Genomic DNA, 21,858 nt, shown 5'->3' on the forward strand with positions numbered 1-21,858 from the left:
AGTTTTTATTTCTTCTCCATGGATTCTAATACCTACTTTGAATTTTTCTTTTGTTTCCTTCACTGCTTGCTCAATATACACACTGAAAAACATCAAGGAGAGGCTACAACCCTTTCTCACTCCCTTCCCAACCACTGCTCCCCTCTCACGCCTCTCGATTCTTATAAATGCCTTCTGGTTTCTGTACAAATTGTAAATAGCCTTTCGCCTCCCTGTATTTTACCCCTGCCACCTTCAGAATTTGAAAGAGAGTATTCCAGTCAACATTGTCAAAAGCTTTCTCTAAGTCTACAAATGCTAGAAATGTAGGTTTGCCTTTCCTTAATCTAGCTTCCAAGATAAGTCGTAGAGTCAGTATTGCCTCACGTGTTCCAACATTTCTACGGGATCCAAACAGATCTTCCCCGAGGTCGGATTCTACTAGTTTTTCCATTCGTCTGTAAAGAATTCGTCTAAGTATATTGCATCCGTGACTTATTAAACTGATAGTTCGGTAACTTTCACATCTGTCAACACCTGCTTTCTTTGAGATTGGAATTATTATATTCTTCTTGAAGTCTAGACGGTATTTCGCCTGTCTCATACATCTTGCTCACCAGATGGTAGAGTTCTGTCAGGACTGGCTCTCCCAAGGCCGTCAGTAGTTCCAATGGAATGTTGTCTACTCCCGGCGCCTTGTTTCAACTCAGGTCTTTCAGTGCTCTGTCAAACTCTTCACGCAGTACCGTATCTCCCATTTCATCGACATCCTCTTCCATTTCCATAATATTGTCCTCAAGTACATCACCCTTGTATAGACCCTCTATATACTCCTTCCACCTTTCTGCTTTCCCTTCTTTGCTTAGAACTGAGCTCTTGATATTCACACAAGTGGTTCTCTTTTCTCCAAAGGTCTCTTTAACTTTCCTGTATGCAGTGTCTATCTTACCCCTAGTGAGATAAGCCTCTACATCCTTACATTTGTCCTCTAGATATCCCTGCTTAGCCATTTTGCACTTCCTGTCGATCTCATTTTTGAGATGTTTGTATTCCTTTTTGCCTGCTTAATTTACTGCATTTTTATATTTTCTCCTTTCATCAATTAAATTCAATATTTCGTTTGTTACCCAAGGATTTCTACTAGCCCTCGTCTTTTACCTACTTGATCCTCTGCTGCCTTCACTACTTCATCTCTCAAAGCTACCCATTCTTCTTCTACTGTATTTCTTTCCCCCATTCCTGTCAATTGTTCCCTTATGCTCTCCCTGAAACTCTGTAAAACCTCTGGTTTAGTCAGTTTATCCAGGTCCCATCTCCTTAAATTCCCACCTTTTTGCAGTTTCTTCAGTTTCAACCTACAGTTCATAAACAACAGATTGTGGTCAGAGTCCACATCTGCCCCTGAAAATGTCTTACAATTTAAAACCTGGTTCCTAAATCTCTGTCTTACCATTATATAATCTATCTGACACCTTCTAGTATCTCCAGGCTTCTTCCATGTATACAACCTCCTTTTATGATTCTTGAACCAAGTGTTAGCTGTGATTAAGTTGTGCTCTGTGCAAAATTCTACCAGGCGGCTTCCTCTTTCATTTCTTAGCCCCAATCCATATTCACCTACTACGTTTCCTTCTCTCCCTTTTCCTACTACCGAATTCCAGTCACCCATGACTATTAAATTTTTGTCTCCCTTCACTATCTGAATAATTTCTTTTATTTCATCATACATTTCTTCAATTTCTTCGTCATCTGCAGAGCTAGTTGGCATATAAACTTGTACTACTGTAGTAGGCGTGGGCTTCGTGTCTATCTTGGCCACAATAAGGCATTCGCTATGCTGTTTGTAGTAGCTTACCCGCACTCCTATTTTTTTATTCATTATTAAACTGACTCCTGCATTACCCCTATTTGATTTTGTATTTATAACCCTGTATTCGCCTGACCAAAAGTCTTCGCTAATTCCTACTATATCTAACTTTAACCGATCCATTTCCCTTTTTAAATTTTCTAACCTACCTGCTCGATTAAGGGATCTGACATTCCACGCTCCGATCCGTAGAACGCCAATTTTCTTTCTCCTGATAACGACGTTCTCCTGAGTGGTCCCCACCCGGAGATCTGAATGGGGGACTATTTTACCTCCGGAATATTTTACCCAAGAGGACGCCATCATCATTTAACCATATAGTAAAGCTGCATGCCCCCGGGAAAAATTACGGCTTTAGTTTCCCCTTGCTTTCAGCCGTTCGCAGTACCAGCACAGCAAGGCAGTTTTGGTTAGTGTTACAAGGCCAGATCAGTCAATCATCCAGATTGTTGCCCCTGCAACTACTGAAAAGGCTGCTGCCCCTCTTCAGGAACCACATGTTTGTCTGGCCTCTCAACAGATACCCCTCCGTTGTGGTTGCAATTACAGTACGGCTATCTGTATCGCTGAGGCACGCAAGCCGCCCCACCAATGGCAAGATTCATGGTTCTTGGGGGGGGGGGGGGGGGGGGGGGGGGGGGGTTTCCTTTGGTATTACCATGAATTATATTATATTACACATTTAAATGTTCTTATCCAAAATTATAAACTACATTAATTTAATACTGCACGATTATCTTCGTTTGATATACACTGTAGTAAAGCTTGTAATTCTGGTATGCGAGGGTCATATCATCATCATCATCATCATCCATTTCAGTCATTAGATGATGTGGCCTCTTCGAGTCGTGGATTCAGGTAGGCTATCAGAAGTCTTCTCCAAGTGGGACGGTCTTGGTCAGTTCTCTGCCAGGTGTTACCAGCGATCTTCTTGATGTCTTTGTCCCATCTGTCTGGTGGTCTTCCTCTAGGCCTCCGGTGCTCTATCGGACTCCACTCCAGTACTAGCTTCGTCCATCTGTTGTCTTTTCTTCTTGCGACGTGGCCAGCCCACTGCCATTTCAAGGAACCTACTCTCTCTAAGATGTCATTAACCTTCGTCACAGACCGGATGTCATCTGCCCTTTTCCTGTCCTTTCTTGTATAGCCCAGCATTGATCTCTCCATGGCTCTCTGTGCTGTCCTAAGTTTCCCTTTTGTGAATAAGTTCAGTGTCCATGTCTCGCAGGCGTATGTCATCACAGGAAGAATGCATTGATCAAATACTGCTTTCTTCAGATTTACTGGCATTTTTGATATGAATACTTTTCAATTCTTCCCAAATGCTTGCCAGCCAAGCTTGATGCGCCGATAGATTTCTGGCCTTATGTCTCCCTTCATATTTATAATCTGGCCAAGATAGACATATTCACTGACCTCTTCTAGTAGACTGTCCTTGACTTTCACATCTCCAGCTGGGACCCATTTGTTGGATATTACTATTGTTTTGGAAAGGTTCATGTTCAAGCCAACCAGCTGACATTCCAACACAAGATCTGTAACTAAGTTTTGGAGCTCTGTGAAGTCTTTGGCCAGTAAGGCAATATCATCAGCAAACATCAAGTTGGTAAGCCTTCTTCCATTAATTCTAATTCCCTTACCTTCCCAGCTCAGCTTTGACATAGCCATTTCCAATACAGCAGAGAACAGTTTTGGGGAGATGTGATCGCCTTGCTTGACACCCCTAATGATGCGGAATTCTTGAGTTGATTCGCCGATGTTAACATAAGCTGAAGAATTCTCGTAGATTTTCCTGAGCACTTCAATGTATGCTGCTCCCACTCCTTGCTCACTCAAAGCTTGGAGGACAGCTACATGGTTAACGGAGTCAAATGCCTTTTCAAAGTCAACAAAGGCAATGCAGAGAGGCAGTTGGTATTCATTCGCTCTGCTTGTCACTTCACTAACGGTCAGAATGTGGTCAATAGTGCTAAAATTGCTTCGGAATCCAGCTTGTTCTATAGGTTGGGCTGAGTCTACGGTGGAACTAATTCGGTTTAACAAGATCTTTGTGAAAATTTTGTACAAAATTGAGAGCAAGCTGATAGGACGTGTAATGGATCTGGGAGATGTTATTTTTTTTTACCGTATTTGTCGATACCGAATTTAAATGTTTTCTTATATTTTTGTCAGGATTTATTATAATTTGTCTTATTATATGTTAATTTACTTCTGTTTTTGAGAGTAAAAGCATATTGATTACTATTAGAAAATGTATCGAAGAATAGCAAAGAGACTGATTACAACTGGAAGATTGTGTGTGGTGTAAAACATCTTTGACGTTGGAGTCGTCTTTGACTGTACTTAGTCGGCAGCTAACTCTTGGTGTGTGTTGACCATGGTGTTGACGGAAGAACAATGTGAAGGTCGCCGTCATATATAATTTTGAAGAATGTTACTATTATTTTTGTATTAACTAAAAAGAAGAAACTACATTTGAAGAAACTGTATTTGAAACACCAAAATGAGAGAAACACGTTGAACCATGTCAATTCTGCAACCAACAAAGATGCATTGTGGAATCATACTTAGACAACTGAAGCCAAGACTATATCGCCGTGTAAACGTCTAATGGAAAATGTACTGTCACGAAATATGGCAAATTTAAGTAAATAAAAAATAGTGAGCATATTTTCAATTTGTGTCTTTGCCGTATTTCAATGGTGGGCATCAGCCGGGATAACATTTTGCCGTATTTCAGACGGTAGTTTTTAATATTGTGAATACTTCCTTTCTTGTGTATCAAAATGATCTTAGCCTTGTTCCACGATAGTGGGATTGAAGCAAAGTGCAGGCAGGACGTAAATACTTTTGCCAAGTGATTTATTGTTACCTCTCCTGCCAGTTTGAGAATGTCAACGCTGAGCTCGTCATCACCCAGCACTGTTCCCTTCTTCATGCTATCTAGAGTACACTTGACTTCCAATGGGAGTATATATGGAACACTTGGTATATCATTTAAATTAGATAAACTCAAATTTTCCCCTGGATTGCTATACAAATTGCTATAAAAGACTCTGATGAACTTCAAAACCGCCTCCTTTTCAGTGATTCGACTGTCATTTCCATCGAGTGCGATAATCTGCTTTTTACCGATTGTGAGCTTGCGTTTGGCTGACTTTAAACTTGTCTTGTTCTCCAAGCTTGCTCGTAAGGTGTCTTCAGTGACTTTCTGCATGTCAGTTTTCATTTCTCTTCGCACTGCCTTACATAGTTCGAAATACACACACACACAAACACAAAACACACACACACACACACACACACACACACACACACACACACACACACACACACACACACACACGCAATTTGTCTTGTTCTCCAAGCTTGCTCGTCAGGTGTCTTCAGTGAATTTACACACACACACGCAATTTGTCTTGTTCTCCAAGCTTGCTCGTCAGGTGTCTTCAGTGAATTTCTGTATGTTAGTTTTCATTTCTCTTCGCACTGCCTTACATAGTTCGGAACACACACACACACACACACACACACACACACAAATGTTGTATGAAAAAAAAAAATTAACATTAGTAAAGCTTATTCTATTCACAAGAAATCAAAGCTAGTTGTCTCTTAATATTTATACTAATAAAAGCATCTTAAACAATAGAATTATATGCTTACAGTCAGTCTCATGCTTCCAAGGTCCTATAGTAAGCTGTCTTGTATTTGTGAGAAGGCTCTGCATGAGAACAGTTGGATCTTGGAAGACTATTTCCTCATAGAATTCAGAAACTAACATCTTTTTCCCCAACATCGCATCAGGCCCTGACTGGAAGAGCTTCAGGATGTGATACAAAGTAACCTGCATACAAAAATTTAAATTAAATGCAATAACTATAATTCTCATATACAAACAAACGCCAGTAGAAATCAAGGATGTATCTTAAACTTTAACATAGCCCCACAATTCAACAGGCATTTGTAACAGTTGAAAATCTGGAACAGTTGAATCTAAGAAGCTATTATTTAAGTAGTTGTGTCACGACATGAATGCCATGTAGCAAAAAACTGAAGTATTCAATTAACATCTGCACAATCCAGCAAGCTATACATAATGCTACTGAACCCAGCAATGGTTCGCAATTGCTAAATATACAGGGTGGATGGGAAGTCACTCCGTAATTTTAAATGTCCATCAGTTTTTTTTTATTAATGAGTAGTTGCACATGGAACAAGTTGTACTCAGCTCTCAGAACCATGAGAATATGTGTAGTACACTACAAGTCCACATATGCTCGTGCGTTGTCAACCAAATGACAAAGTATAAGAATGTCATCAATTGCTTTCTGCAGGAAAGTCGCAGGTATATTACTGAGCGCAACTGTGATTCTCTGCTCCACTTCATCCAGAGTGCACGAGTTTGTTCGCTGCACCTCTTCTTTGGCCCAATTCCATAAGAAGAAGTCACACTGGATGAAGTCTGAACTTCTCTGAGGCCATTCATGGGGTCCTTGCTGTCCCTGAGAATGTCCTGGAAAGTGTTCATCCAGCCAGACACAAATGATGCAGGAAAAATGAGATGGTGCCTCATCTTGCTGAAAAAGGATAACCACAAAAATTGTCGCATTGTGATAGTGGCCACACATGTTCACTCATCATCTGGCAATACTGAACACTGTTCATAGTGTCTTACAGTATGAATGGACCAATGAGAAAATCCAAGGTCACACCACATGAGATTGTCAATTTTGGTTGAGACTGTGATTTTTCAATTGTCATCACAGATTTGTTTCTGCCCAATAATGGCAGTTGTGTCAATTGACAAATCCCCAACATGATACACCACCTCACTGCTCCAAATAATGTTATTGAACAAATCTGGCCAACCAATATTCCATCTGCCTGTTAGAATCCTCTGACGATAATTCCTGAATGTAATGCGGTTTCCAGATCAGGTCCTTCTTTCACATAATATGCATCACTTGCCTGCTGATTACACTCTCACAAGCAGTCCAAAGTGTTGATTTACCAGGTCTGCAAGTGTAGATGATGCTCACTGCTCCTACACTTTCTGGAGATCACACCACTGAAGGTCATTGTCCTTGTGGTTTACCTGCAACTGACCCAGTTATCATTAGATAATCGTTTTAGCATCAAATATAGCATTAGGGCCATGAATGCCCCTCCACCGATGCTGAACGAGAGCTGCAGATCACCACACTTCAAACCGCAAAGCAACCTAGGTGTGCTCTGGTCAAGTCACCTTTCCTGCCATCTTATCATCCACCTTAAGTAGGTGCTATGGACAGTCAAGGTATTTTCAGGGATCCTGTATAAAACAACAACAACAACAACAACAACATTCATTACTAAGTATCAATAAACACAAAACTTATGGACATTTAAAACTATGAATAACTTCTCATCCACCCAGTATATGCACCCTAAACTCCTTCTTCCCTCCTCTTTGTCCATCTCCTCCCCCCCCCCACCCCCCTCTGTCCTACTCTTGCCCCCATCTCTGTCCATCATCTCATCCTCTACTTTCTCTTTGTCCAACCCCCCCCCCCCCCCCTCCTTTCCCATTTTCTCCGACACCTTCTCCCCCTATCTGACCTTGAGCCTTGTTTATTATTATTGCAAACAGATTTTGATTGGGAACTGAGGTCATTAAAACAAATGGCTACATCTCTTGGGCTCATTGGTATATGGAGTAGGAAAGAGACCTCTCCAGCTGCTGGATCTGTAAGAATAATAGCTTCAGTGATAGTATTTTGCATGTAATTTCAAAATTTTCAAGGATCCTTCAATTGCATGTTTAAATAAATTTCAGGATTGCAGCTGATTATTGTTCAATATGTTCCACAATATTTTAACTGGGCAACTGCCAGTCATTCTCAGGTGAGCCATCAAAAACTGATGAAAAGGTCCTTTGTTCTGCAATATACAGTAGGTTATAAGTATTCTGTGCATGCATCAAAATCATGTTGAAAGACGGATCGCACTACCTAGCTACAGTGGCCTCCCTGGTAGAACTGCAGAACTTGGCTGTCCTCTGCAACATTGCTTTCCATGACCATTGGTACACACTGTCCTCCTTGATTTGAGCAAATCATGGAGATGATAGGATTCCATGCATTTTAACCTAACAGTCACTATCATGGTCCATCCGATTATGACCCTACAGAACATGTGCAATAAAAAACTTGTGCACCTCTGAATTCCTTCTCCTTATCTCAAGAGATCATCTAGAGGTTAAGATCTCATGGTTATGTACCACCAAAATGGTATGTCCTTCCAAAAGATCTTTATTTACTTTCAAAAATGAGCAACACTGGAGCTGCTGATATGATTTAACCTAACATCTTGCTTTTCCTGTTACCATTGGTCAGCAAATGCTCAAATCACATACATAACTTAGCTGACTTTATCAACAGACAGTTTGGACCATTTAGTTAGCTTTCATATAGTATCACTTTTTACAGAAGTCCCTCTAGTAGATTCTTTAGTACTAATTGATATTACATTTTGGGTGGACATCACAGCTTTGTTTTTGGCATGCTCTTTCCTCAACCTATTTTATGTCCAACCAAGAATATTTTGAACAGACTGACAGCATCACCATGGCAAGTCTTCTGTCTCCCTTGATGGCCAACCTTTTTAAGGGAGATTTCAAGGAGAGAGTACCTGTATCATCTCCCCTTAAACCAACAGTATTTTGAAGGTATGTGGTTTATTCTTTCATTGTGTGGCCTCATGGACAAAATAAATTAATAGAATTTATACATCACCTCAACTCCATTCACAACATCCAGTTCACTATGAAGTAGAGAAAGGCAGTTGTATGGTTGTATGCCTTTCTTGAATGTCTTTGCTAGAGGGAAGAATGATGGATTTCAGGCACATGCAGATCACCCCCCCCCCCCCCCCTCCTCTCATACCGATCTGTACTTACAAACGTCAAGTTATCACCTGTTACTAACATGAACATTCTTAAAATGCCAAGAGACCTCACACGGTCTCAGATCTAGATAATTTGCCTAAAGAGCTCACCCATAGAGTTAAGGGAAAATGGATATGGATATTAACAGGGCACTCTCATTTAAAACAAAAAACCAGAAATTGGATAAAGCTAAAAACACACCAGCAAAATCTTTAGCATTTCTTTCTTTTGTTGGTAACACTTCATTTAATATGATGAGAAATCTTTGTAAATTTCATGTGAAAGTAGTTTTCTGACTACCATCTAACACTGCAGATCTTCCGGGTTCAGTGAGGGACAATTTATCATCATTGAAGACTAAAATTTACAGGATACCTTACCAATGTGGTTCAGTTTACGTAGGTCAGGAAACACGCACCTCGAAAGAATGCTGCACTGAGTATAAACGCTGCACTCGCCTTTTGCAATGAAGTAAGGCAGCTACTGCTAAACATTGTATTTCCACTGGACCTTCAATGATTCTGGCAAATCATCTTTTTCAAACTACACTATTAAATAATCTGTGGTAACAAGCCTGATGGACAATCTGATGAACCATGACAGCAGCAACCAGCTGGACAATACATGGAATTCTATAATCTCCACAATTTGCTCAAATGGCAATCCGCATCACAATGACAGCTGAGTTCTGCAGTTCCCCCACGGTGTGCACTGCCACCGGGTAGTGTGGTCAATCTATCAACATGATTTTGACATATGTGTGGAATACTTACAGTGAACTATATATTACGGAATTGAGGAAATCATCATCAGTCTACAATAGCTCACCTCAGGATGGCTGGCAGGCACCCAGTTGAAATATAGTGGAAAGTACTGAATGATGATTGGCTGCAAGCCCGAAATCTCAGTATTTCAAATAGTTTAATTTGTGAATGGGGAGGATTACAAAGTTTCAAATGATCCAAATTTTTATCTCAGAATAAATGGCTTGGCTTCATATTTTTGTGACCTTGAAGATCTGGAATATCTCGAGTGCGCTTATTTGATTCGCACTGGGCAGTCTGACTTTCTTAATCAAATGGTATGCAGGTTGTAAGCAATTATTAAAATTCATTGAGATGGTCGCAATTATTGTCCAAGTCGATTATTAGCACTCATGCACCAAGAGTCACCAACATTTCCACTTGAGAACCTGTCAGCACATACTAAAGAGATCAAGGTTAAGAAATAATAAAAAAAAAGAGTCATCACTTTAACAAAATAGTTATTTGCACTTGTATGCGTTTGCAATGAGGCATACACGTTAACCCACCAAGGCCAGGAGGAGGAAAGGTAACAAAGGAAATTAAAGAAGAAGAAACAAAGAAATGATAGAGTTCACATCACAAAGGTATCTCAGTTTAGACCACTGCTCCACATTTTGAAACACTATGAACCCATATTTTATAAACAAGACTCCTTTTTTTCCATTGATAACTTAGTGCATAATTAATTCATTTTATTTAGTGAAAGTAAGTTTACTAGCACAAGAAAAAACACTGATTTGTCATTTTAAGACTGTGTAGCAGTATTCTAATCATAAGCTGATAAGCCATAAATACAACTTTATTGTTATCTTTAACACTGACTGTGAGGAAAAACGCAACACAGCAGAATGTTGTGTATAGAACTTATGTTTAAAATTATACACAAAGAGAAGGAATACATAACGAGAAACAATTTGTCTAATGGTTTATATACCTTGCTATTGTAGTTAGAACTTTGAGAAAGACACAAAACCAGAAATTTTCACAGCACATCGCAGCATTTTCTTTCTCACAGCCTGTTTTGACATAAAACCTGTACATAGTAGTTTAAAAAATATAATTATGTCTGTCTGAATGTTTATCAGTGTATTGTGTTAAAATTTTAAGTAAATCAGTCAATAATTTCTCAAGATTTTTGCTAACAACGTTTCCCCTTTAATTTTTATACACAGGGTGATACAGCTGTTCATACCAATGTTGTTTTATGCAACCTGTACTACATCTGTATCAAGGACAGTATCCAGACAGGCGACAGCTACGTAATTGATAAAGTTCCTGTGAAGGCTTTGGATGACTGTTAGTGAACGGAGTCATACTGTAAAAAATACAAGTGAGGACTGGTCACAATTTACATGGTTACTAACAGAAGATATCAAAATGGAAAGCATGGAAGCAACAACTTTCCAGTATATTATGCAATGAAAGGATTAATATATGACTTGCCCCATTTATGTGCTAAAGTAGTTTCATAAACAAAATTTTGAACTGTAGGTCTAAGATGCATTTATATACTTTACCAGTTATTCTGTGACATTTTGACAATGTGCTTCACATTTCCAGACTGAACTGACCAACAACTGTCATGTGGCATTGCATAAAATGACAAGTGTAGTGGCAGCTGAATCTCCCTGTAAGAACACTTTAAAAATTCTTACTGACATTTTAGGACAGTGTCCTGATAGTAAATACAATTTTAAAATAAGTGCTACACTTGCTCAAAATACTCACGAAAAACAGGTGTTTTCCTCTTGTCTGAAAAGAAAGAGTCTTATTTTAACAAGTACACTACAAGATTAATATACTGCTGTATGCCACCTCATATTCTTAGTTGCATTAGAGGAACTTGCTTCCATTTGAGTGACTGACAGGAGGCACACCACTAAAAGGGATAGTCAAAATTTTTAATAATTACCTACAGAAAAGTTAGCTGATTTTTTTTGTTTCTTTGCCAGTGCATGTTTGCAGTTCTGGCACACAGTGAAATCTCTGTGCCACAGCATTGCATCACACTGTTGGACATACCAAAAGAAAATATTGCATCCCACTGATAAAAGGAGAGAGTATTGTGCGGTAGTTTTCTTCATTTGATGGGGAATAATGCTGCAATAACCCATGCTGAGTGGGTGGAATGGTAAGGCAGCACTGTCCCATCATAAAACAGGTTGGATGGCACATTGCTTCCAGTGTGATTAAACATGCCTGAATGAAGGAGATCAAAGTGGCAGATCATCTCTTTGTGAAGAATCAGGAACTGCAAGACAAATAAGATCCATGAGCCTTCAAGATCGGTGTATGATAATTGAGTGAATAGTGGAAAAAGTGAAAACCAGTCACAGATCACAGATCAGATTTCAACAATCTGCACAATATTTTGACAATGACAAAGATCACTGCCTATTGGGTTCTGTGACTGCTCCATGCCCATTCAAATAGCGCACCGATTGCATTAAAAGTGGAAATGTTGCAGCTATACCATGCCACTTCAGATGACTTCTTTAGCCACTTAATCAACGTATTACAATGACATCAACACAATTACCACCATCAAAGAACGCAAAGACTCAACTATCATTAGGCAAGTTGATATGAATGTTTCTTTTAACTCCCATGATATGGTACCAATAGATTAGGCTCATAAGGGGTAATATATCACATGACCAGACAACCAAAATCTACTGAAATCACAGGAGGATCTGAAGGCAAAGAACAATGGAAATCTGTCCCAGAGGCTGTTCTAACACCATAACAATGCCCCACCTCATTCTGAAAATGACACAAGCAGATTCTTCGGGCAATCAAAGTCTACTCCCCCCCCCTCCCCCCCCCCAAAAAAAAGAAAAATGTCTTCTCCTTACATGCCACCTAGTGAGTACTTCCTATTTCCCCAGCAGAAGAAATCATACTGTACCAGGCAGTGAGGTGATTTTTGAGATGGAACATTACCTCAACAACTAGCACACTTCGAGAACACTGATGGGTGACTGTATAAAGACTGACACTATCACCAAGTTTCATGACTGGATCTCTCGTTTCTTAGGCCACCCACTTAACTGCATATTAACACTTGATCAGAGCTGACCACACAATATTGCACAAATTACATGCTCCTGCTTGCCTCTGTTTCACTCACATTGGATGACATCTTGGATGTTTATACTCATTATTTCTGCTCAGTCCACTTAGTTGCATTGTTTACAAGGCAGACAGGGTGACTGCAGATGAGTTTTCTGCTGTGCTGACTTCACAGAATCTCTAGTGTCATCAGGATTAAGCCAAATGGTTTAACCATATGCAACAGATTCTTGAACATTTAATGTGAAGTTATAAAAAAACAACCAAGATGGCAGTCAAATCACAATATTCTTTCAGGGCATGTCTTGCCACATTCAGTTGTCACCATACTCCTTACTTCAAGGAAAGGATCACCCAAACACAACATGCAGCATCGCACTTTCAATGTCCATGTTTGTGTTCATGTTGTTCATAAGCCCCTTAGGTATGGTTATCCAGTTGAGCCATGTGTCAGTCTTCAAATATTTTACAGTCTTAAAATCTGTGAAGAATGTAGCTCACCTTGAGTTCCGGTGTTCTAGAAAGAAGATGCAAACAAATACGATCTGTATAAAGCATTTGTCTCAAGTAAGCTAAAAACCAGTTTCTCCTACTGATTCTTACAGAATTTCCAATGATCAACTGTAACTGAGGTATTGTGGCTATAAAGCTATACAAAGAGCAAAAGTGCAAACTCTTAAATCAACAACAACATTTAATTGGACATTTTACAGTGAATGAAAGATTGTTGTTGAGTACCGCATATTTTTGTTACATTTAAACTGTCTTAAAGATACTATTATTTTGTATTGAAGTCCTATGGTTCGACAAAAAAAGCATTTTAAGGGACTGACATTTGTACACTGTGTGATCAAAAGTATCTGGACACCTGGCTGAAAATGACTTACAATTATGTGGCATTCTTCAACGGTAATGCTGGTAATGCTGGAATTCAATATGGTGTTGGCCGAACCTTAGCCTTGATGACAGCTTCCACTCTTGCAGGCATATGTTCAATGAGGTGCCTGGAAGGTTTCTTAGGGAATGGCAGCCCATTCTTCACAGAGTGCTGCATTGAGGTGAGGCCTCGCAGTAAGTCGGCGTTCCAAACTATCCCAAAGGTGTTCTATAGGATTCAGGTCAGGACTCCGCGCAGGCCAGTCCATTACAAGGATGTTATTGTCGTGGAACCACTCCACCACAGGTCATGCGTTATGAACAGGCACTCGATCATGTTGAGAGATGCAATCGCCATCCCCGAATTGCTCTTCACCATGGGAAGCAAGAAGGTTGGTTGGTTGGTTGGTTACAGGTGGGAGTAGGGACCAAACTATAAGGTCATCGGTACCTTGTTCCTAATAAAACAATGCCACAAGTGTGAGAATAAAACAGACGAAACATATAACACCAAACGTAAAGAAAGTAAAAGCCACAAGAACGAAGGGAAGGCAACGAACACTAAAAGGAACAAAAGACGACAAGAAAACAACAGAGAGACGCTAGAAACAGAAGAGAGTAAAACATGAAAGCAGATAACAGTGGTTGGCCAACCACGAGAATAAAAATGGAAAGTCAGCCACTCTGCAAGATATTAAAACCTTCAACCTAAAAGCACTAGGATAGATGACACAGAAGGGCAAAGGACATGCACTAAAACCTACATAGAAGTATAAAACCCACTCTCATGGATAAAACTTAAAACTAAAGCTGCTGTGAAGGCATTGTTGACCAACACCGAAGGCAGGGAGCTGGGAAAGTTAAAAGTCTGCCGCAGAGCGGCTAAAAGCGGGCAGTCCAGCGAGAGGTGGACTACTGTCATTTGGGAGCCACAGCAACAATGAGGTGGGTCTTTGCGACAGAGTAGGTAACCATGCGTTAGCCATGTATGGCCAATGCGGAGCCAGCAGAGGACAACTGATTCCCTGCAAGAGGCCTGCATTCAAGACTTCCACACATTCATAGTCTCCTTAATGACATGCAGTTTGTTGTTTGTGTTGTTATGCCATTCCATCTCCCAAAGCTGAAAAACCCTGTGGTGTAAGACAGAACACAGGTCAGCTTCGGAAATGCCTATCTCCAGAAGCAGTTTCCACGTTGCCTGTTTGGCCAGCCTGTCGCAAGTTCGTTGCCGGGGATTCTGACACGCCCTGAGGATCACACAAACACCACGGAACGGCAGGACTGTTGCAGGGCATAGATGGACTCCTGAATGCATGCTACCAGAGGATGGTGAGGGTAGCACTGGTTGATAGCTTGTAGGCTGCTCAATGAGTCAGTTGTTGTTGTTGTCTTCAGTCCTGAGACTGGTCTGATGCAGTTACTACTCTATCCTGTGCAAGCTTCTTCATCTCCCAGTACTTACTGCAACCTACATCCATCTGAATCTGCTTAGTGTATTCATCTCTTGGTCTCCCTCTACGATTTTTACCCTCCATGCTGCCCTCCAATGCTAGATTTGTGATCCCTTGATGCCTCAGAACATGTCCTACCAACCGGTCCCTTCTTCTTGTCAAGTTGTGCCACAAACTCCTATTCTCCCCAATTCAATTCAATACCTCCTCATTAGTTATGTGATCTACCCATCTAATCTTCAGCATTCTTCTATAGCATCACATATCGAAAGCTTCTATTCTATTCTTGTCCAAGTTTCACTTCCATACATGGCTACACTCCATACAAATACTTTCAGAAACTAATTCCTGACACTTAAATCTATACTCGATGTTAACAAATTTCGCTTCTTCAGAAACGCTTTCCTTGCCATTGCCAGTCTACATTTTATATCCTCTCTACTTCGACCATCATCAGTTATTTTGCTCCCCAAATAGCAAAACTCCTTAACCACTTTAAGTGTCTCATTTCCTAATCTAATTCCCTCAGCATCACCTGACTTAATTCAACTACATTCCATTATCCTCGTTTTGCTTTTGTTGATGTTCATCTTACATCCTCCTTTCAAGACACTGTCCATTCCGTTCAACTGCTCTTCCAATCTCCTTTGCTGACTCTGACAGAATTACAATATCATTGGCGAAAACCTCACTGTTTTTATTTCTTCTCCATGTATTTTAATAACTACTCCGAATTTTTCTTTTGTTTCCTTTACTGCTTGCTCAATATACAGATTGAAAAACATCGGGGAGAGGCTACAACCCTGTCTCACTCCCTTCCCAACCACTGCTCCCCTCTCATGCCTCTCGACTCTTATAATTGCCATCTGGTTTCTGTACAAATTGTAAATAGCCTTTCGCTCCCTGTATTTTACCCCTGCCACCTATAGAATTTGAAAGAGAGTATTCCAGTCAACATTGTCAAAAGCTTTCTCTAAGTCTACAAATGCTAGAAATGTAGGTTTGCCTTTCCTTAATCTAGCTCTAAGATAAGTCGTAGAGTCAGTATTGCCTCACGTGTTCCAACATTTCTGCGGAATCCAAACTGATCTTCGCCGAGGTCAGATTCTACCAGTTTTTCCATTCATCTGTAAAGAATTCGCGTTAGTATTTTCCAGCTGTGACTTATTACACTGATTGTTCGGTAATTTTCACATCTGTCAACACCTGCTTTCTTTGGGATTGGAATTATTATATTCTTCTTGAAGTCTAGACGGTATTTCGCCCGTCTCATACATCTTGCTCACCAGATGGTAGAGTTCTGTCAGGACTGGCTCTCCCAAGGCCGTCAGTAATTCCAATGGAATTTTGTCTACTCCCGGGGCCTTGTTTCGACCCAGGTCTTTCAGTCCTCTGTCAAACTCTTCATGCAGTACCGTATCTCCCATTTCATCGACATCCTCTTCCATTTCCATAATATTGTCCTCAAGTACATCACCCTTGTATAGACCCTCTATATACTCCTTCCACCTTTCTGCTTTCCCTTCTTTGCTTAGAACTGAGCTCTTGATATTCACACAAGTGGTTCTCTTTTCTCCAAAGGTCTCTTTAACTTTCCTGTACGCAGTGTATCTTACCCCTAGTGAGATACATTTGTCCTCTAGATATCCCTGCTTAGCCATTTTGCACTTCCTGTCGATCTCATTTTTGAGATGTTTGTATTCCTTTTTGCCTGCTTAATTTACTGCATTTTTATATTTTCTCCTTTCATCAATTAAATTCAATATTTCTTCTGTTACCCAAGGATTTCTACTAGCCCTCGTCTTTTTACCTACTTGATCCTCTGCTGCCTTCACTACTTCATCTCTCAAAGCTACCCATTCTTCTTCTACTGTATTTCTTTCCCCCATTCCTGTCAATTGTTCCCTTATGCTCTCCCTGAAACTCTGTACAACCTCTGGTTCTTTCAGTTTATCCAGGTCCCATCTTCTTAAATTCCCACCTTTTTGCAGTTTCTTCAGTTTTAATCTACAGGTCATAACCAATAGATTGTGGTCAGAGTCCACATCTACCCCTGGAAATGTCTTACAATTTAAAACCTGGTTCCTAAATCTGTCTTACCATTATATAATCTATCTGATACCTTCTAGTATCTGCAGGATTCTTCCATGTATACAACCTTCTTTTGTGATTCTTGGACCAAGTGTTAGCTATGATTAAGTTATGCTCTGTGCAAAATTCCACCAGACGGCTTCCTCTTTCATTTCTCTCCCCCAATCCATATTCACCCACTATGTTTCATTCTCTCCCTTTTCCTACTCTCAAATTCCAATCACCCATGACTATTAAGTTTTCATCTCCCTTCACTACCTGAATAATTTCTTTTATCTCATCATATATTTCATCAATTTCTTCATCATCTGCAGAGCTAGTTGGCATATAAACTTGAACTACTGTAGTAGGCATGGGCTTCGTGTCTATCTTGGCCACAATAATGCGTTCACTATGCTGTTGGTAGTAGCTTACCCGCACTCCTATTTTTTATTCATTATTAAACCTACTCCTGCATTACCCCTATTTGATTTTGTATTTATAACCCTGTATTCGCCTGACCAAAAGTCTTCGCTAATTCCTACTATATCTAACTTTAACCTATCCATTTCCCTTTTTAAATTTTCTAACCTATCTGCCCGATTAAGGGATCTGACATTCCACGCTCCGATCCGTAGAACGCCAGTTTTCTGGCTCCTGATAACGACGTCCTCTTGAGTAGTCCCCACCCTGAGATCCGAATGGGGGACTATTTTACCTCCGGAATATTTTACCCAAGAGGACGCCATTATCATTTAACCATACAGTAAAGCTGCATGCCCTCTGGAAAAATTACGGCTGTAGTTTCCCCTTGCTTTCAGCCATTAGCTGTGCCGTTTTGGTTTGTGTTACAGGGCCAGATCAGTCAATCATCCAGACTGTTGCCCCTGCAACTACTGAAAAGGCTGCTGCCCCTCTTCAGGAACCACATGTTTGTCTGGTCTCTCAACAGATACCCCTCTGTTGTGGATGCACCTATGGTACGGCCATCTGTATCGCTGAGGCACGCAAGCCTCCCCACCAACGGCAAGGTCCATGGTTCATGGGTCAGTACACAGGAGAAATGACTCGCCAGGGCATGAATGGGTGTACTCAAGAGCATGAGATATGGCTGCCAGATCTGCAGTGAAAACGCTGCAACCAACTGGCAAGGAGTGCTGCTCAATATGTCCTCCATGAACATATGTGAAGCCTACATGACCATTAGCCATTGAGCCGTCGATGTAAACCACTTTAGAGCCCCGGAACATGAGAGGAAGTGACAGCGGAGAGCGGCGGGGTTAACAGAGTCCTTAGGGCCATGCAAAAGGTCCAGACGAAGCTGTGGCCGAGGCATACACCACGGAGGCGTAAGTGAACAGACCGCAAGTAGAGATGGTAAAAGGAAGGACTCCAGTTCGGAGAGAAGGGACCGCACGTGAACCGCAATCATTAGCCCCAATCTAGGCCGTCGATGTGGGAGGTGGACTGCCGCGGGTGGGTAAAGGAGACGGTAATTCAGATGGTCAGGGGAACTATGAATGAGTGTTGCATAACTGGTGAGCAGTTACGCACGTCTGATCTGCAGTGGACGGACACCAGCCTCCACCAGTACGCTGGTCACCAGACTCGTCCTAAAAGCTCCTGTCACTAATCGAACCCCACAGTGGTGCACATTGTCGAGTAAATGCAAGGCTGAAGGCGCTACCGATCCATAAACAACAATCACATAGTCAATTCAGGATTGGACAAGAGAGCTGCAGCAGCGTACTGTGATCTGCACCCCAATTAGTGTTGCTCAGGCAACAGAGGGCACTGAGATGCTGGCAGCACTTCTGCTTAAGCTGACGAAGATGAGGGAGCCATGGCAATTGAGCATTGTAAACCAGTCTTAGGAACTGATATGTCTCCACTACAGTGAGTGGATCATCATTAAGGTAAAGTGCGGGTTCCGCATGAAGGGTACGATACCAACAGAAGTGTACGACACATGACATTGTGCCTGAAAACTGGAAGCCATGGGCTAGAGCCCATGACTGTGCCTTGTAGATGGCTCCCTGGAGGCGCTGCTCAGCAACAACAGTATTGGAGCAGCAGTACGAAATGTAGAAGTTGTCTGCATACAGAGAAGATGAGACAGAGGGACCAACAGCTGCTGCTAGACCGTTAATGGCAACTAAAAATAGAGAGACACTCGATGCAGAGCCCTGTGGGACCCCGTTCTCCTGGATATGGATGGAACTATGGGAGTCACCAACATGGACATGGAAAGTACGGAGTGACAGGAAGTTTTGGATAAAATCGGGAGTGCTCCCCGGAGATCCCACTCATACAATGTGGCAAGGATATGATGTCGCCAAGTCATGTCGTATGTTTTACATAAGTCAAAAAAAGACAGCAATCAGGTGTTGCCATCGGGAAAATGCTGTTCGGATGGCAGACCCGATGGACACAAGATTATCAGTGGTAGAGCGAGCCTGGCGGAAGCCACCCTCAAATGGAGCCAGCAAGCCACGTGACTCCAGGACCCAACCTAACCACCGACATACCATACGCTCCAGCACCTTACAAGGAACGTTGGTGAGGTCGATAGCTATCCACATCAAGCAGGTTTTTACCGGGTTTGAGCACTGGAATGATGGTGCTCTCGCGCCATTGTGATTGAAGATGACAAGATGTCGCTTGTAGTCAGATGAGAGATGTTTTATCATCTGGCTGTGGATGTGATCAGGCCCAGGAGCTGTGTCGGGGCAATGTGCAAGGGCACTGAGGAGCTCCCACTCTGTAAATAGGGCGTTATAGGATTCACTGCAGCATGTAGTGAATGAGAGGACGTTCCCTTCCAGCCGCTATTTCAGTGTGCGAAAGGCCGGGGGGTAATTCTCCAACACAGAAGCTCAAGCAAAGTGCTTGGCAATCGCGTTTGTGTCGGTACACAGCTCGCCATTTATGGTAACACCAGGGACAGCTGTTAGGGCCTGGTGCCCGAAAAGATGTTTGATCTTTGCCCAGACTTGGGAAGATGAAGTGTGGCACCCAATGGTGGAGACTTCTCTCTCCCAACACTCCTTCTTCCATTGTTTGATAAGGTAGCGAACATGGGCTCGGAGCCATTTCAAGTCTATGAGGTGCTCCAGGGCAGGGTGCCGCTTATGCCACTGTAGAGCTCACCGAGGCTCCTTAATTTTTTCACGACTTCTGGCAACCACCAAGGGACTGCCTTACACCTCGGATACTCTAAAGAGTGAGGGATCGTATTTTCTGCCGCAGAAACAATTGTGCTAGTCACCTGCTCAACCATCACATCAATGTGACCGTGTGGGGGAGATTAAGCAGCGATAGCAGAGGTGAAAGTTCCCCAGTCCACCTCATTCAAAGTTCATCTGGGCAGGCATCCATGTGCCTGACGCTGGGGCAGTGACAGGAAGATGGGGAAGTGGTCACTACCACACAGGTCGTCATGTGCTCTCCAGTGGATAGATAGAAGTCCTGGGCTACAAATTGATAAATCAATGGCTGAGTAACTACCATGAGCCACACTTAAATGTGTGGCAGCCCCAGTATTTAAGAGGCAGAGGTCAAATTGTGACAGTAAACTTTTGACATCACTGCCTCGGCCAGTAAGCATGGTAACACCCAACAAGGGGTTATGGGCATTAAAATCTCCCAGAAGTAGGAAAGGTTTAGGGAGTTGATCAATCAATTCAGCTAATACATTCAAGGGTAGTGCACCATCTGGAGGAATATATACATTGCAGACAGTTATTTCCTGCATGTTCCTTATTCTGACAGCCACAGCTTCAAGAGGGGTTTGAAGGGGCACATGTGCACTACAGACCGTGTTTAGGAGATAAACGCAAACTCCACCTGACACTTGATTATAGTCGCTACTGTTCCTGTAGTACCTCTTATAGCCACGGAGGGAAGGGGTCTGCATTGCTGGGAACCAGGTTTCCTGGAGGGCAATGCAGATAGCAGGTGTAAAGCTTAACAGTTGCCATAGCTCAGCCAGGCAGTGGCAAAAACCACAACAATTCCACTGGAGGATGACGCCGTGAAACTAGGAAGGAATGGAACATTCAATGAGGCAGTTTATGCCTCAGAGTCACCTGCTACTACCGATTTATTGCCTGAGCAATCTATATCCATTGTGTCTGAGGGTCTGGTGAGATCTAGGTCCGGCGGTGTGGGTACCACCGCAATTTCCTTGGTCTTAGGGGTTATCTTTTTGGATTTCTCTCGCTGCTCCTTGGGTTTCCCTGGCTGGGAGGACTTCACTGGCTCAGTGTCTGGGACTGAGGATGAGCATGAAGCCCTACGACCAGCTGCTTTTGGGCTCTTCAGCCACTGGCAAGTGTCGTCTTTCCCTCTAGAATAAACCTGGGAAGGGAGTGACCCAAGGGACCCCTTCCTAGTGAGAGAAGCCAAAGAAGACTTACGCTTCTCCGGCTTAGAAGTGGGGATGGACGTCCCTGATGGTTGAGGGGGTGTTACTTCCGAAGGTGGTGGTGCGGGAGCAACAGGGAGGATAATACCCCCCACCATCAAGGGGCAGCAGTAGTCTTCCGGCTCTGACAGGTGAGTTGGGTTGGCGGAGTTCATGGTGTCAGAACTGTTGTAGCGGCAGCGTAAGACGATGTCATACACATGGGATGCAGGCGTTCAAATTCTCTCTTAGCCTTAGTGTAGGTCAGTCTGTCCAGGGTCTTCCCTTTCTTTCTGGAGAATACTGCCGTCAGGTGAGCAAGGCGAATGGTGCTCTCCGCAGTTGACACAGATGGGAGGCGGGGAGCATGGAGTATCAGGATGTGATGGGCGTCCGCAATC

At 42.1% G+C, this 21,858-nt stretch overlaps 1 protein-coding gene across 1 annotated transcript in view; it reads right to left on the minus strand.

The window, feature by feature from the left end:
* The window catches only part of LOC126175498 (YEATS domain-containing protein 4), a 95,601-nt gene that overhangs the window by 32,193 nt on the left and 41,550 nt on the right, over positions 1-21,858 (minus strand). The window contains exon 3 of the mRNA XM_049922320.1: positions 5,513-5,693. Within this exon, the coding sequence (XP_049778277.1) occupies positions 5,513-5,693 (181 nt within the window). The remainder of the gene's footprint in view (positions 1-5,512; positions 5,694-21,858) is intronic.

This window comes from Schistocerca cancellata, chromosome 3, assembly GCF_023864275.1.
Source record: "Schistocerca cancellata isolate TAMUIC-IGC-003103 chromosome 3, iqSchCanc2.1, whole genome shotgun sequence".
Lineage (NCBI taxonomy): Eukaryota > Metazoa > Arthropoda > Insecta > Orthoptera > Acrididae > Schistocerca > Schistocerca cancellata.